Genomic DNA, 17,615 nt, shown 5'->3' on the forward strand with positions numbered 1-17,615 from the left:
GAGCTGCATGAAGCATGCACTTCCAGATATATTCCCGTTATCATCATTGGCTTGTCTGATTTGTTGATTGTATGGTATAATCCTGCCTGTTGAATGCCGCACCCAAATCAGGCTGCTTTTCTAGACCGATTTGGAGCAGTCTTCAATGGGTAGGACTGTCATGGCATCCGTGAGAAGTGCACCCCTGAACTCCCTTCGGAGCTGGCCCCACCCCCTCCTGCTCTCTACTCACATGATTTTCTTTCATTTGGGTGTTCCACCCCCATAACCCTGCTTCGCATTGCCCCTCAATCCCGCTCTCTTCCCACCCAGAAACATTGCACACCTATCCAACAACACACAAACACACTCACTTACACACACCTGGCTGCTCCATCGTGCCCGCGGCTTCCCACTTCAGCTTGTTCTGCCTGTCAGCCCCCTGTACACACTCATGTGCGGCGGGGGGGCTGGGCTTTCTGAGAGGCGTATGGAAATTGGGATTTTTTGCCATAATAGATTGCAGGCAAAAGACCTGATACTGATTTGTTATATAATGTAATGATAATGGGCCTTATTGATGTATGTAGACTTGTTCATATTCCCACAAATAGCTGTTATTTCCGTCCAAGTCATCTGTGCAACTAAACAGGTGAAGTGCATTGAGGTTTGCAGAGTAATGGCTGAGATGCTCTTTGTTCATAAGACCCTTTTGTCATTGCCAAAAGTAGCCTTTCTTTCCGTATGTGTGCACAGTGATTTTCTACTCTCATTTTCTGATTGTCATTTTGATTTTCCGCAAGGCGTTTCTGAGTTCTTTGTTTTTTAGACTGTATATAATAGGATTGAACAGCGGGACAATAGCGCAGTACAACAGGGCAAAGACCTTGTTCTGATTTAGTGAATACATGGAGGGCGGTCGCAAGTACATAATGATAAGAGATCCAAAAAATAAAATCACCACGGTCAAGTGGGACGCGCAGGTGGAGAAGGCTTTAGATCGGCCCTCAACAGATTGGATTTTCAAGATGGCTGAAATGATGTGGATGTAGGAAATGATGATAGGAAGCAAGGAGAAGACCTGCACCACTGTTCCAGTAATAAAGGAGAGTGTCTCAATCCTGCGGGTGCTGGTGCAGGAAATCTTCATTAGGGCTGTGATGTCACAGAAGAAGTGGTTGACCAGATGGGACTTGCAGAAAGACAGTGCTGAGGTCATCACTGTGTGTGGTACTGGCCCCAGGAAAGCTAATACCCAGGCGCCAGCGGAGAGTTGAGAACACAGAGCCTTACTCATAATGACGGAATAACGCAAGGGATTGCAGATAGCAACGTAGCGATCATAAGCCATGACCGTGAGCAAGAAGAATTCTCCATACACCAAGGCCATGAAGAAATACAGCTGAACCAGGCATTCTGTCAAGGAAAATGTTGGTCTCTCAGCAAAAAAGTCGGCTAGCATTTTAGGGAAGATTGTGGTGGTAAAAGTAACATCAATGAATGACAAATTGGTAAGAAAGAAGTACATGGGAGTGTGAAGCTGTGTGTTACAGCAAACCAGTGTGAAGATAATAAGATTCCCTCCAAGAGTAACCAGGTAAACCATTAGAAAAGCAACAAAGAGGGGGACCTTCAGCTGAGGAAAATCAGAGAATCCAACAATAAAGAATTCAGTGTCAGAGGTCTGATTATCCATGTTCATGGTTGATGAAGTACTTCTAAGACATACGTTCTTTTAAATTGTCTCCTACATGTAGTATTTTGCTGACATGTCAAAATTGCCTTCAGTGCTACCTCAACATCTCCAAAGCATCTTCGCAATATTGGGTTGATGAATTTTTGACCAGAAAAGACTGGATGTGAGTAATTGATGTTCTTTAGAGCATATTGTGTGAATCACTATCAGACACTCTGGGCTGAATATCAGGGAAAGTTGCAAACTCATAATGATTTATATTGAGTTCCCCCTGGACACTATCACTAATAAAGGCATGTGTTTCTGGTGCCATCTGCAAGACATCATGGATTGAACTTATCTAATAAGCTCTTGTCTCTTCCAGAGTTGCATTCAGTTTGAAGTTCAACAGATCTCTGTCCATCAAAAGTCAGAGGTTGGACATTTCCAAATCTGTCAATGGTGCAGGACTGTCCGTCCACTGTTTCGAGTGTTCTGCCGAACCACCTCACTATAGTGCATGTAGTTGAAGAACTGCAAAGTGCTAATGCAGGACAAATGGACATGTTGTATCCTCCAAAATGTGGGATTCAGGTTGAACTGAGGATGATGACCTAACCTCATAAAGAACAAAATAACAGGACATTAATTACCACTCAAGATATTAAAACATCCAATTCACTCATCTCATGCTAAAATGCAAGTAAACATTAATTCTTCAATCCTGAACAGTTACACAGATAATTTAATTTGATTTAAATAAAATGACTCCAAAGTTCTGCTCATAACACCACTTTGAATTCACCATTTATTTTGTGATATTTAAACAGTGAATAGAAGTCAGTGGGATCGATCTAGATTCCTGTGCACTATTAACCACCCTCAGAGTTAAGGTGTGTAAGCTGTTCAAGAAAGGCAGAAAATACCCTCTCCCCACAGATCACCCACTATGATCTGAATAGAAATGTACAGAAAAATTGCCTCGTCGCGCCTTGAAACACTTGTGTAAAGGCACGTTATAAATGCCATATTGTATCATGTAAAGTGCTCCAACACCTTCTTAGGCCTGTTTAAATATCAGAAAAATTGGAAATTGGGGCGGGCAATTCGTGCTCAGATCAATAATCATAAGGTATAGACAATATATAAAATGACACAGTTCTGTAATGTCTGTAGTGAGGTTTATTCCACAAATCAGTGCAGTGGTACAGCCGACACGTGTTTCGACCTCCTGGTCATTTTCAAGGCTGTTTAAATCAAATTAAATCAAAATATTCCATCACATTGTTACAGTAGAACAAGAAACATAATTATTTTCATAATTACACAAAAACAATGTATACAATGTAAATTGTGCGCAAACAGAAGTAATTGAAATGAATGTACAAAGAAAACCCAAACATACCGCATTTCAGGATGGAAACGGTTGGTTGATTCAATTGGATATTCCAAAAAGAGACAATAGTAGAAAAACAAGACAAAAGACCAAAGATAACAAAGTGAGCAAAGAATATCTGTATTGTATAGATCCATCTGCTATGTCTGGATGAGATGATGGAGACACATAGTGGATCGTAGTAAGACATGCCATTGGGATGTGAGACCCATAGGACTATCTCTTGCTTAGAACACCTCATAGTGCAATTAGAGGCTTTTTCCACACTTGTGTTGGAGCATGCTTCATTAAATAAATGACATATCATATCATATCACCTCCGTGGTAAAATTACTTCCTCGGTCCGACTCAATCCTTTGGGGAAGGCTGAAACGAGAGAAGATGTGGTTGATCATTAGTGCGGCAGCCGTCTCCACCTTACAATTCAGGGCCGGAAGACATTTTACCCACTTGGCAAACAAACATGTTACGCTCAACATGTACTCGTTTCCTCTAGAGGAGCGAATCACTGGCTCCATGAAATCAACTTTCAAATCTGACCATGGCAGTGTCATTCCCCTTTTTTTTTAGGGGAGCTCTGTGTGTGAGGGTACTTGGCTGAGATTGAGCACACATAAGACACCCCTTCAAGTAGATATCGAGGACCTGACCCATGTGTGTCTAGTATGTAACATATCGCAAGATTTCTAATGTTGTATGAAACCCCCTATGACTGTCAGTGGCCGCGTCATGGGCATGACTTAACATCAGGCTTTGGAATGGGGTAGGTACCACCCACTGGTCACATCCAGATAGGGATCTCCGTACCAACAAACCGCCTTGGATTCAGAACATTTTGGAAACACTTGGAGATCCTCTTTCTCGGTATAATCTGATTCTGTCGGAGGAAAATTCACGGGGTCTTCAATATGTTGTATGCTCGCTCATTACAAATAATAAAACAAACAAACAATAAAATTTCCCAATAATTGGTTACTCTTTTTATGCAGTAATCAAATTTGCATCTAGGGTTTCTTTACTCCGCTGGGCAGTTGAGAGTTCACTCTTGGAATGGTTTGGGACCTGGTGACAGCAGTGGACTGAATTTCCTCCAACAGGCATTTGGTTTCTATGAAATCCCTGTGAATTGCTCTGGTTTTTGCCAACTGGTCAGCCAAGTAATTCCCAGTTTTGTCTGGTCCCTCTGTTTTGGAGTGACCTCTGATCTTTTTCCAATAGATGATCATCTCATTAGAGGTCACTAGATCATCAATTCATTGGATTAATTTCCCATGCTTGAGTGCTTTGGTATTTGCACACAGCATGCCTCAATTTTTCCAGTTCATCAGGTGTTCCACAAACCCTTTCTGGACATAATCAGAGTCAGTGATTATCAGTTCTTGGAGTTGGTGGTACACAGCAGTGAGGATGGCTTGATGTACTGCCTTCGACTCTGCCACCTGACTACTTTGAGGACCTATTTTTTAACCAGCAGAGGGTTCGAGGGTATCATTCACCAACGCATTACCAATAACAGACACAAATTCCTTTTCACCATATTGTCCTTAGACTTTCATCCTCGAGACAGTTTTCTTGAGCACAGTCATGCAAGTCAGCCAATACTTGCGCGAGAGCACTCTTCTTATTTTGGCCATATTGGATCTCCAAAGGAAAGCCTTGCATGGACAGAATACAGGAGGTAATCCTAGAATGACTTACAATCCATGTTCGTATTCGGTCACTCTGTAAGTATTGCAAGGGTTGGTGAGGAGTCTCCACTATGATGTGCTTCCCTTGGATGAATGGGCTGTAATTCTTCAGCACCCACACGTGCTTTGTCGCAATCATTGAATTTTTCCTCTACAGAGGACAAAGTCTTGCTTGCGTACAAGATTACTTTGTTGACCTTGTTGTGCTTTTGGTACAATCCAGCTGTTAATCAAGTATCTGGGAACGCTGTCTCCAAGAAGACCTCCTTGTTCTTTATGAGGTAAGCCAAACGAGGTGCTTGAGAAAGGCTTCTCTTTAGTTGTTTTACTGCCTCTGATTGTTCCAGACCCCATTACCATTTGACCCCAGCCTAAAATAAATGGACTAAAGGTCGAGTGACTTCTGCGTACTCTTCAATGAACTTTCTACTATAATTAGTGAGTCCAAGAAGGCTTCCTAGTTCTCGCAGAGTAGTAGGTTCTTTCAATTTCAATATCAATAAAATAATCACTTGGAATCACCCCAACGTGGAGACATACCTCATCTTCTGAGACAGTTCAAATAACGTGTCTTTGATTATGTTCATCTATTGTGTATAGTGGATTTTTGTTTTGGATCCCCTGATGAAGTTCAAGCAATTTGTTCCAAAATATATTTGAATGAAACATGTTGGGCATAAGAGAACCCTAAATTGTAAGGTGCGGTTCACTGACCAATTCAGTGGTTATAGTCACCCCAGTAGCAGTTTCAAGGGGTAGACAATTAACAGATAGGTGATTAACATACCTTCAACAAACCAAGAACAGTAGTTGTTTGAAGGTGCTACCTACCAAAGCGTTACTATACACCAGGGTTTAATTTCTTATGTGTTGCTCTGTTTAGATTTGTATAGGCAGGAGCTTTTTTTGGGTGTATAGGTGACACCTACGCAGGTTTGTGTTGTTTTTTATCAGTTTTTCAATATATTTTATTTAAAACTGATTTAGAACGTGTATTGTGGTTTTGTATTTGATGTTTTAGTAAGAGTGCACTATGTTTTACACCTTTTTAAAATGTGTTAATTTTTAAGATTACTGTGTATTGTGTTTTCTCTTTAATAAAATTGTATTTCGTTACATTTGTTTTTCAAAACCTTACACTCGGTCCTTATTTGGTCCACGGACCGAGAGTGGGAGCAGGGGTAGAGTTTGAAGAGGAGAGAGACGGTTTGTTCCTTTTTTTTCTAGTATTGTCCACAAGGCTTTGAAAGGAGTTTGGAACAGGCGTCTATAAATAACTCCATTGGTCTCTCATAGTTATTAGTGCCAATGAGGAGTATCTCCATCATACTGGCATTAAGGCAGAGATCATTGGTGGCACACCACTCCTGAATTGCGGACAGACAGTTTAGAATGAGAGAAGGAGTAGAGGCGGCTGAGGGGAGCCTGAAAGAGAGCTGGGTGTCCTCTGCATAACACTGAAAGTTGGAGCAGAGAGCAGTGATGCAGTGGGGGGCAAGAGGTACCAGGTATTGGTTGAACAGCCAGGGAGAACGGTTTGATCCCTGGGGAACACCACAGGTAGAGAGAGAGATAGAAGAAATGAAGGACCCCAGCTGGATCTGAGAGGGTCGATCAGTGAGAAAGGAGTTCAGCCAGGCCAGGGCCTGATCAGTGATACCCAAGTTATCACGGAGGCGATTGAGCAGGATGGCATGGTTGTTCATATCAAAAGCAGATGAAAGATTGAGGGAAATGAGGACAGAAGGAAGGTTAGAATCAAGGTTAGAGAGCAGGTCTTCACAGATGTTCAGGAGAGCAGTTTCTATGCTCTGGCCTCTCTGAAGCCAGACTGGTGATCATCGAGGCAACCAACAGATTCAGTGTAAAGATTAAGCTGGGTGATGGCCAGCTTTTCCAAGTGTTTTCCCAGGAAAGGAGTAATGGAGATTAGGCGATAGTTAGTCATAGAGGAAGGATCAGCAGATGTCTTCTTTAGGAGGGGGTGCATATGAGAGTGCTTAAGGAGGGAGGGAAAGGTTCCAGTGGCAAATGAGTGATTGCAGAATATGGCCAAGGCTGGAACAAGGGTGTCAATGTGGTCCTTGATGGTTCTGGATGAACAGGGAAGAACCTGTTTTGATGAGAATTTCATAGATCGGACTTGTCTAGAAACATTGTCAGGGGTGAACAAAGGAAAGGAAGAGAAGGGAGGCAGAGAGGATGCCACAGGCAGCTCCAGGAGTGTAGGAGGAGAAGTAAGAGGAAGAGAGGGTGGAAGGATGTCCTGAGTTTTAGTGATGAAATGGGAGGCCAATGCCTGGGAGGGAACAGGAGAGGTAGAGACTGCAGCAGGATTGGCCAGCTCCTTGCAGATTTTTATGAGTCCGGCCGAGTTGATAGATGCCGCAGAGGCACGGGCTTGAATGTGTGCTCTCTTCTTGGCGAGGACAGAGAGTCTGTACTTCCTTTGGAGCAGGCGGCAGGCAATTTTTCCAGAGGATGCAACGTTTGCCCTCCACTTCCACTCAGCCACCCTGCACTTGCGTTTGAGGGTGATGAGGTAAGAGTCGTAATGATGATCAAGAGGTGGGAGATACTAGGTGTTTTTGTACAAAAGGTTTTTGATAGGGCAACTTAACCATAACGTCCCTTTAACAAAGTTTTTTTTGTAGTGAATTTTGGACATTTTTAGTAGGGCAACGTAACCGTAATGGCCCTTTGAGAAATGTTTTTTCAATGATTTACATAGATTGTCTGTACTGTAGGTGATCAATAACATTAGGTAACCAAAATTTTACAAGGGTTCCAATAGTAACACAAAAGCATACTGTAAAGCAACATTTGACTTTACTGCCCATCTTTCTACGAATTGCACAGTAGCATATGCAGTTGCACAGCATCGCCACATGGTGCAGAACTCATACACACTTCACAAGGGTACCGGTGAGTCGTTGATAGTGCGGAAGGACATTGTATATTGTTGTACGAACTTGTAACTGAAACAATTCCTGTGCACAACTGAACAGTGCAAGTTTACATGACAATAGAAGCAAGAGTACATACCAAGGTATTTTATTCAGTGAACCCCATTGCACCCTAAAAAAATGGGGGCTGAATGCCATTGCCAATACAGATTTTGCGGCACTAACCCATTCACCAAAAAAAATAATGGATTTTTTATCTTTAACCGGAACGCCTCTGGCGTTCCCGATTGAAGAAAACAAATCCTTTTCCAAGATGGCCACCATTGAAAGGGAAGGCGGCCGTTGCATACAAAGTCTTTTTTCGCTTTCCATTACAGATGCCAGAAAGTGAAAAAGGGAAACATGTGACCGTAGTGGGCGAAGAAGATTTGTATTTGCTCTAAAATTTGAGGTTATCAGCAACACCTGTAACAGCAAGCCAGTGCCTGGTGGACATGGCGACTGCAAATCAATGTTTTATCTCAACTAGTAAATGGCAGTATATATCTCCCGACATTGTGGTCAGTAAGCATACCTACAGCGTACCCTTCAGAGACGAAAGGCATACCGTTGATTTCTTATGTACATGACAACACTTAGGAAATATGAAAATAGTACCACATGCAAAACACAAAACGTGTGTTTTCGTGCGCAATGAACTGTACATAGATGTATGGAATATACAGGGATTATGCTTGGCAAAAATGCAGTAATGGCAGAAATATTGCAATCAATACCATTACCACTGACCTGTGCACACATTTTTGTGTGTCACAAGGTGAAATGGGTGAAGAAAGGTGTACTGAGAAGTTATAAGGAAGCATTGCTTTTGAAACGTTTCTGTACAGCAAACACTTTCACTGCACCTGATCTCATTTTTCCACTTACAGAAAGATACCAAATCTGACAACATAGCGTCTTCATGCAGAACTGATGTCGGTAATTGGGGCATCTGGGTTTCAGAAAGTACCCTAACGGCACAAAAGCATAATAGATGGCCCTGAGCCTAACGTTGCCAAAGCAAGTGGTGTCCAATAGCGCTCTGGATAACGTACCTTGGCAGCGTAAAGAAATGATTCCATAAAGGCTCACGTAGTGTCATACGCCAACTATTAAAGAACATTCTACAACCTGCAACGTTGTATGGCAGAATATGAAGGGGAACATGAAATGATTAAAAAATACACTACCATGTGAGCAGTAGAAAGGGACTTTTATTTCACAATGCACGGTGTTAAATCATCGCCCTGTTTTCAGTTGCAAAGAAATGGGAAGTTTGAGTCTCAGCAGCACAATTAAAATGTTACCTTTGGTGGTCAAGTAGATTTTTCCCACACAGTCACCATGCGTTGGCGCCACAGTTTTTAACACACACACAGTATACAGTGGCGACACAGTAGTCTGTTTCCTCTCACATTCACTGTCAAGACGACGTCAATTGCTGTGATGAAGTCCATCAGAAAGTATGGTATGTTACTTATAATGTTACTGCCAATGGTGACGTTGTTGTTAAACCAGACTGAAATTATGCGTTGTTGACACAGAAGGCGAATCCCTGTCACACTGATTTAGAAGGCGACGTGAATGGCTGCGAACTATGACACCAGAAAGGATGGTATGTTGCTTCTTACTGCTACAACAGCGTACGGACATAGAGGTCCGATGCGGTCATCCCATTCAATGATGACGCACATACAACCGGTGACGAAAAGCTGCACTTGACGATTAAAAAAAATGTCAGTTGGACGCTGAAGGCTATGGCATTCCCAGTACGGAAGGAAGTAGCTGCGGGTAAAATGAAAAAAATATATCTATCAATACAAAGGCTTTGCGGAAAAAGCGACAATGTACAATATACATAGCAGGCAAAAAAAATGGATTGTCACATAAATGTCATAGGTAATAATGGAAATTGTAGTGACATTGTACACATGGCGCTAATGTGCGATATGAAATTTGAATGGCACACAAACTTCCAAAAGCATTACTAGTAATACATTTGTTTTTTTTAAGACTAAGTAAAGAATGGCAGGTTGGTATACAGGCCTCTAAAAAAAGCTTACATGATATGCACAGACTCCATTTCCACCTCCGCAGTCACACAGTAGTTCTTTGCTAGAAGACTTCCACGGGAACTGCTATTTCATGTGCCTCACAAAACTTTTTGAAGCATAAGTTAGCAAAGGGAATGTTTCTCAAACTGTGACTCCCTCCATTCTTTCTGTCTCTGGTCCCTGTACATCAAGGTCGAAAAACAATTGACCCTTATGAGGTTTGGTGCATCCGCGACCATACTGAGCGACTACTGAAAAAATGAAATGAGATGAATTGACCTTCACTCCGACCGTAAATACATTCTCTTTTTGCAACTACATATCAGCAGTCACTCATGAGAACCGTTTCTCCCGACCACGTGCAGACGCACTCTGTTTATGAAACCGTGCAGATGGCTGCCTCCCATTCGAAAATATAGGACGCCCGTCTAACCGCAGTAATTTTGATGTTGGCTTCTTACATAGACGCAGTAAATAATTGTAGTACATTGTCTACCTAGTTGCAGTGCACGGTACGATAATGGTAACAAGATTAAAGTACTGTTTCACTTTCTACTGCCACTTATAAGTAACGCTTACCTTTCGACACAAGGTTCCAAAAGGGTTTGTTTGCGGTGATTTCGGCGTACAACTCAAAAACTAAGTGACCATGGCGGCCGTATGAAAAGAATGCTACGCACTTGACGCTACGGCAGACCCAATGGGTGAATGCGCAACATCTTGACGTACAGCATGCCATAGAAATATTCTCCACTGAGCGAACAGGGAAGTGGGTCAGCGGAGCGGACATAGATATCACTAATTTTTAGAGTGCTATTTTTTTATCATTTTAAAGGAAACTACAATAAGAATTATCACCAAATTTACAAAAGCACGCTTTTGGGAACAAACCCCAGCCGCAAAATTGATGACAATCCGTCCAGTGGTTTGGCCTGTAGCCGTGCGCAAAGTTTTTGCCCCATTCAGTCTATGGGAAAAAAAGACGTTTTGGGACCACCCCTATAACTTTGGCCCCCCTTGACGAATCCTTTCCAAACTTTGGAAACAAATTCAGAGTAGCCCATGTACTTTCTTTTTACAAACTTTGGTAAGTGTTTGTCCAGGGGGAGCCGAGTTAGAAGCCGCCCAAAAAGTGCTCTTCCTATGGAAACAGCAACTTAACCATAACTACATGGCCACTATTGCGGCCATCTAATATATATACAGGGAGTAAAGTAATTTACAATCATAAAGAAGGTATACAAATCAGGATGAGAAAATAAAGTGTGTAGAAATGTTCATGCAAGGGAAATAAATGTCAATGTGTTATGTGATCTTGTTTTGTTTTCCAAATTGTATGCCTATTTACTGGAGGAAAGAAGTACTGTATAAAATACTTAACCTCTCTTTTACTCTCTGCAGACTCAATAACTCCTAACCTTCACAGCCTATGGGTAGGAGGTAACAAAAAGGGAGGGGTTCCAGGACCACCCCCCAAAATCCTAAAAGAGTGGAGTGCAAATCAGAGCACCACTCCCTCCTGACAGGAAAAGAGTGAACGTGCTCCAACGAGGAAATTCATGAAGTGAGCCAAAGCAAAAAGAAAACAAACACCCCGCTCTCCCTGGCTCTTTTCTATGGGTCAACTGCGTCAAAGACCCAGGGGGGACTTGTGGGGTGCAAATGCAGCCCCAGAGTGACATAGACTAAGAAGCCATGCCCGGCCCCTATTGTGAGATTGAAGCTGGCTAATGAAGAGTGGAATAGAAAAGCTAGTACAAACTGTGATTTCGACATAAGGCCTAGTTAAATTTAAAAAATGGTCTCCTTCCACTGTGTTAAAATGGACAAGTGCTCAAGTGAAAGGGAATCTACCTCAGAGCTTAAAACTGCTGGATATGCCCAAATGAACGGGAAAAGACATTTGTGGCTGGAAATGCTGTTTTTCATAAAATATGAAAAGATACAATTTCAACATAAAGAGGCAGATAGCAGCATGTAACATTGACTTCTATTCAGCGCAAAATGGTGATCCAGAAATCCAAAGTGAGACAAGCATTTAGCAGTTGTTACTAATAAAAAGACTTCTTTTCATCACATAAAACAACAGCATGTCAAGAGAAAGGGCTATTTGGTTTTGTAGAAATCAACACTTTCCTATGTTAAACTGTGGCCTATGGGTGAATAATACAAAAAGTTACCTTATATTTTTTAAAATCTTGTATTGTAGTTATAAACAGCAGGACCAGATGCAATACAAACATATTGGGCCTCATTACGACCCAGGCGGTAAATTACCGCCTGGGTCGTACCTTTACCACCATGGCGTAAACTACGTTTACGCCATGGTGGTTGGCGGACTTACCGCCCCATTCCGAGGTGAGTGGGGCGGTAAGTCCCCATTGACCCATTTACCCTTCCCCATTCCAATTTTTGCCCCATAGGGCATAATGGGAGTGGGGAAGGCGTTAATTACGCCACCGTAAATTACGGTGGCGTAATTAACTCCATGGTCCCTTAGCGCCATGGATTTTAACACCTGCTAAAAGCAGGTGTTAAATCCGCCATGGCGCTAAGGGACCTCGGAATCAGGCGGTAAGGGTCGGCGCTGTTTACGCCGCCGTAAACCCCTTACCGCCTGGGTCCTAATGAGGCCCATTATGTTGAACCCATCTTTACAATTTAAAATGCTACTCTATTAGAATTATGTATGTAGCTTGTTTTCCCCACTGAACTGAAATGTCTGTGCCTCTGAAACATTGACCTCAAGACCTTTGGGCTGTGCCCAGCAGGGAAAGCAGGCCTGGTTTTCGGTTTAAAATACAAAGAATTACAGAGAATTTGATCAGAATTGTGGTAGGTAGCTGTAGATAGCATGGCCAGCAGAAATTACCTTAAGGTCAAACCTCCCCATTAACTTTCCATTAGCCCCAAACAAGGTGTTTCGAAGCCAAAGAGGGGAGGGTAGGATAATATGAGCGAGGCGGATATCCTGGTCATGTGACAGAAGAGAAATTAAATTAAGAAAGGTGGGGGCTATTGTTAAACTGAGGGGAACATGTGAAGCATCGGCAGATTAACATAGGAATGCATTTTCCTTAATAAAAAGCATTGTGTGTTCCACTGAGCTCAACTCAGACTCATATTAAAGGAGATAAGAAGCCCGTCTGTACCATGTAAATGATTCTGGCATTCTCATAATTCTGAGTAACTGGAAACCTGGTAGGGTAATAGATTATGAAATCTAGAAGTGAAATGGGGAGTGCCATATTTTTCACTAGAGCGGTACAGTAGCAAATTGTGAAAAACAGTAGCTCCTCCCAGGAAGGGGGCGTGCCGAAATAAGATTAGTATTTTCCGACTTGCAATAAAATATAGAACTCAAATATATAAATGTGCCTGCAGTTATCAGAAAATTAAGGTCTCTGCCATGTTGTGAGATTTTTAGGAACACTGAAAAGGTAAACCCACCTGTTATTTTGGGATGATGAATCATATGAAGATATGATAAGGCCTTACAACATGCTCATACACAAGTGTTTCATATCTTTCTCCTTCCTCAGCCTCCTTCATCCATACCTCCCAACTCCTTATCCTATCAGCAGGCAGTGGGCGTATTGGGGGCAGGGTGAGGGAGAGAGCTAGCCAATCCGTATAATGGAAATAATGATAATATGTGAGTGTCACCAGCCCTATAAGAGATCAGTTTTCAATCTGAGAGGGGCTTTTCACTTGACTTTTCCACTCTATTCCTAGAGGTATTCCACTTCTGGACTCTTTTTAGGAACAACTAGCAGAGAGGCAAGGAAAGCTACCAAGGCCATCAGGGTAAACCTTGCCAGGAGAAAGGCTGTTTACCTGCAAGGCCTTAAACCGTGCATGGGAGACAAATATTGTGAAATGTAGAAGTTAGCTGGGCCTGCCATTTAAAGAGCCAGAGGACTGGGTGCCGGGAATTATCCTTGCCTGAAGCCTTTGACCAGATCTGTACTGTCCTCAGAGGAGAACTGCTATTTCCCTCGATGCCCCATAACTAAGGCCTCCCATGTAAGTAGATTAATCCAAATGGCAATAAAAGTGTGGGGGAATCTGCCAGCCTTAATCTCCATCTCACATAGTCGGTAGGGGGTGGAACTGGGGAGACCCTTGGCACATTTTATTAAATATAACTCAAATGTATTCCCCCATAGAAAACCACCCTATCCATTTAAATTGAATTGTTTTGGGAACTGCCTGCCTTAATCCTTTCCATTAAATTGTGGTGGAAGGGGTGAAACTGTGTAGACCCTTATCACATTTGATAAAAGTTAAATCAATCAATTGCCATGTCGAAAAATCACGGCATGGGTGTTGTTAGAGTTCAAAACTAACAAAGTTCATGCACATTGTGTTAGAGCCATTGAAGACTATAAGTACTTGGGTAACTATTTTTGTGAAACTCCTGACGTCTGTACAGAAGTGGGTGTCCTTAATCCCAAAAATAGGTAACCCTAAAACTCTGCCTTTCAAGTGATCCTGCCCCAATCAGCGAGCCAGTAATTCCCCTATCCCAAAGGCATTGACCCACTGTCCAGGACTAGTCTGACAGCAAAACGATGTGCAAACGGACAGCTTCAAAGGCTGAGTGCAGCATCATACGAAGCTTCACCTTTTGCGTGTGTGCTTGTTGTCATACACACGCGTGGGGAAAAGGAGTGACGTGAGGAAGGAGGGGGGCACAAGCCCTGTATAGTATACGCACCGCTGCCTCCGCCACACCTAGCAACCACAGTGACAGGACGTGGGTATCGTAATGGCCGCCTAAGGGGTCGGGGGAAGAGATAGCAGTGGCATGTGAACTCCTTCCCCGTATACTATCCCCCCTAGGCATTGCAACCGCTTCAACCAGGAAAGGCCACCGCAAAGAAGAGCGTGTACTGTTAGCACACCTAAGGCTGAGGCGGGAGCCGCCTTGTACGCGTTGAAAGGGAGGGAACTGTAGTTGCAACTCCCACCCACCCCCTGCACAAGAGGGAGGGGTACGACAGAGGGGGATACTTTAGTAAAGTGGGGGTTTCAGGGCCAGAGGGTTTTCAAGAAATGCATGCTTGGTGGATGGAGTTTCTTTGGTTTTGCAGGGGGCTTCTTCTGCTATGACCAAGTATTGTGCCTCTGAATCGTGACTTCTGTGTGTTCCTTGGACTCCCATTAGCTTAAATTGTGTCTTTTCACTCCTTTTGTTTGGTTCCGTGTCCTTTTGCTTTTAAACCCCACTCGAGGCTCTTGGCCCCCATTTGGCCGCTCATTATGGGATTTTCACACCGTCAAAAAGTCTGACCCACTTAATTAATTACTGAGCATGCGCAGACTCAGGACGCATGCTCAGTATGGCACTATGGGATTTTTTGACAAGTAGCAAAAAGTGACGTTACACTGGCATATAGCAATTGCAGATAACGAGCCCTCTTATCTGCTTCTACCCTAATTCCTACACTCTAACACTCTAACACATACCAGCACCCAAAGTGCCAACGCGGTGAGTGAAGGTTGCAGGCTGCACCCCGCTTGAAGGCACGCTGAGAGTACGGTGTGTGTGGGAAATTGGGAACGTTGGAGGAATACAGCGTGGCATCACAACGGCAAAGCCTCATTGAGAAAGTGTTCCTCCAAGTGTCATTGCAGGCCATGGAACTTGAACAGTCTGTACCTTAACTCTTGATGTGTCATCACTGTTTGCTGCCTTTCTTCCTCCAGAGCATGCCGAAGCACTCGTGCAGCTAAACGTGCGGCTGGAGGAGCAGCCGTTACTTTGACTCACAGGAGGTACAGGAGCTACATTCTTATACTTCATTGCCCCTTGAACTAAGTTGGGGTAGTGTAAGTGGGGATGTTACTGGGCTTGCGGTGGGGCCTCAGCCATCTAATTCTTTGGTCTTAATTGGGCTGGATACTGCGTGAGAGGGCCACCGCTTGCTCAGTGGCCTTCTGTAACTGCTGAACCCATATGCATGCATAATTATTTGCCGACCCCATACCCTCACCCGGAATAATTTGGCTCACACATTGTTGTCAAGTGTTGGCAATAAAAGGCTGTAGGTTTTTATTGTACAGATATGGTTATGGAGATAACAATAATCACATATCATGTTAGTAACATACTTTTGGGCACCGGGTCTTGGGGTTACCCCCTCTGGCCCGTGCCCGCCTTCTCATGTCCCACGACTTGTTGTGGGCACCGTACAGTGCCTTGTACTTCCTTTCCTTTGTACCTCTCCCTTATTTGTAGGGTGGGAGGGTTTTGTGGTAAAGAAGCAAAGGTTTGGAAGGCACTGAGTAAACAGTGCACCTCCTGTGTGTTTGGGTCCCCTTTCAGGGTCCACAAACTGTTTGTGTTTTCTCAGAGCATGCCACTCTGTATTTATAAGACCCAGGCGAGCCCTGGGTCTTTGATATGTATAGTAGTGGGGTCTGGTGTTCCAGCCCCCAGAAGGATAGCCGACTGTCTGGCCCCCTGGGGGGGCAGGTCTTTGAACCTGATCCCTGCCTGACTGTTGGTTTCCTTAGGTGCTTAGCACCTTGCTGTATGGAGGAAGGGTGAGGTGATAGTTCACACCTCACCCTTCCTCAGCTTTGTGTTGCACAGACTGCGTGTCTCTCTGGCTTGGGGGAAGGAGAGGAGCAAAGAGGGGGAGAGGTTGGGCTGCCCCTCTCCAGGCCTGCTGATGGTAACAGCAGTTACCCTGCCTCGCTTTGGGCGGCCCTGCAGCATTGTCCATAACTGCTGAACCCATATGCATGCATAATTATTTGCCGACCCCATACCCTCACCCGGAATAATTTGGCTCACACATTGTTGTCAAGTGTTGGCAATAAAAGGGCGTAGGTTTTTATTGTACAGATATGGTTATGGAGATAACAATAAATACATATCATCTTAGTAACATACTTTTGGGCACAGAGTCTTGGGGTTACCCCCTCTGGCCCATGCCGCCACACGTGGGCAGGTTGGCGGCTGACCACGTCCCCCCGAAAGTATCTCCTAGTGGCAACCCCTGGAGGCTAGAGTTGCTGTAATTTCTCTAAAGAAATGTTCCATGCCCAGGTTTGATAAATGAGTGCCGTCTTTGTGAAAGAGATCCGGGTCACCCAGTGTAATGGCCGGGTGCTTTATGAAGCCCAGTCCTCTTGCTGTACAGAATTTCTCTAGCCCTCTGTTGAGTTTTCTTGTAGAGATGTCTTTCGATTTGTAGCAGTTGGCCCCTTGCCATTTCTTTCTGGGTAGGATGGCCGAGAAATATATTTCTGTTCCCGTCCAATTATGTGAGATGCCTGCTAGGGAGGAGCACATATCCTCCAATAAATTTCTCCTTCCAATGAATACCAGGTCATTGCCCCCTAGGTGTATGACCAAGAATTCTGGCGGGTCTCTATATGCGACCAGTTCTGCTCGGTTTTCGTGGATCTCGGCCCATTGTAGGCCTCTGTATCCCCACCATGAAGAAATGGTGTTTCTGAAAGGTGGCCTTTCTTTGGTCTCCTCTGCCCATCGGCCCGTCCTGAAGATAAATGAGTGGCCGACTAGCCATGCTGATTGGAGAGCGGTCCTCCCTCTGCCTGTTGTTTCTGTAGGAAGGGGGAAAAAGAAAAATGAGGGAGGATGGCTATATTAGCTGTGGTCTGATGTATCTTTTGTAGCCATCTGTCTTCCATCGCCCTATGTTTTTTAGTTGTTGGGGAGCTAGGCCTCCTTGCCATGCTAAGGTGGCGGCACCTATTCTGAATGAATGGGTGCCAAAACCCTTGGGGTCCCACCCTGCTTTGCTGATTGCTTTCATCAGCACCCCTTTGAATTGGTAGCGGCTTAGTGCTGAGGCGTCCTTGTGGATAAGAAACCTCCCCCATACCTTGGGCCTTTGCGTG

At 43.8% G+C, this 17,615-nt stretch overlaps 1 protein-coding gene and 1 long non-coding RNA gene across 2 annotated transcripts in view; both read right to left on the reverse strand.

The window, feature by feature from the left end:
• Positions 1-748: 748 nt before the first annotated feature.
• On the reverse strand, positions 749-1,681 carry LOC138579695 (olfactory receptor 8D1-like). The gene has a single exon (XM_069649933.1). The coding sequence runs from the start codon at positions 1,679-1,681 to the stop codon at positions 749-751; it is 933 nt and encodes a 310-aa protein (XP_069506034.1).
• Positions 1,682-8,877: 7,196 nt separating this feature from the next.
• LOC138579471 (uncharacterized) overlaps positions 8,878-17,615 on the reverse strand; it is a 46,376-nt gene continuing 37,638 nt past the window's right edge. The window contains exon 3 of the long non-coding RNA XR_011304014.1: positions 8,878-9,468. This is a non-coding gene — a long non-coding RNA (uncharacterized lncRNA). The remainder of the gene's footprint in view (positions 9,469-17,615) is intronic.

The sequence above is a fragment of the Ambystoma mexicanum genome, chromosome 3p (assembly GCF_040938575.1).
Source record: "Ambystoma mexicanum isolate Mex_15411 chromosome 3p, UKY_AmexF1_1, whole genome shotgun sequence".
NCBI classification, from domain to species: domain Eukaryota; kingdom Metazoa; phylum Chordata; class Amphibia; order Caudata; family Ambystomatidae; genus Ambystoma; species Ambystoma mexicanum.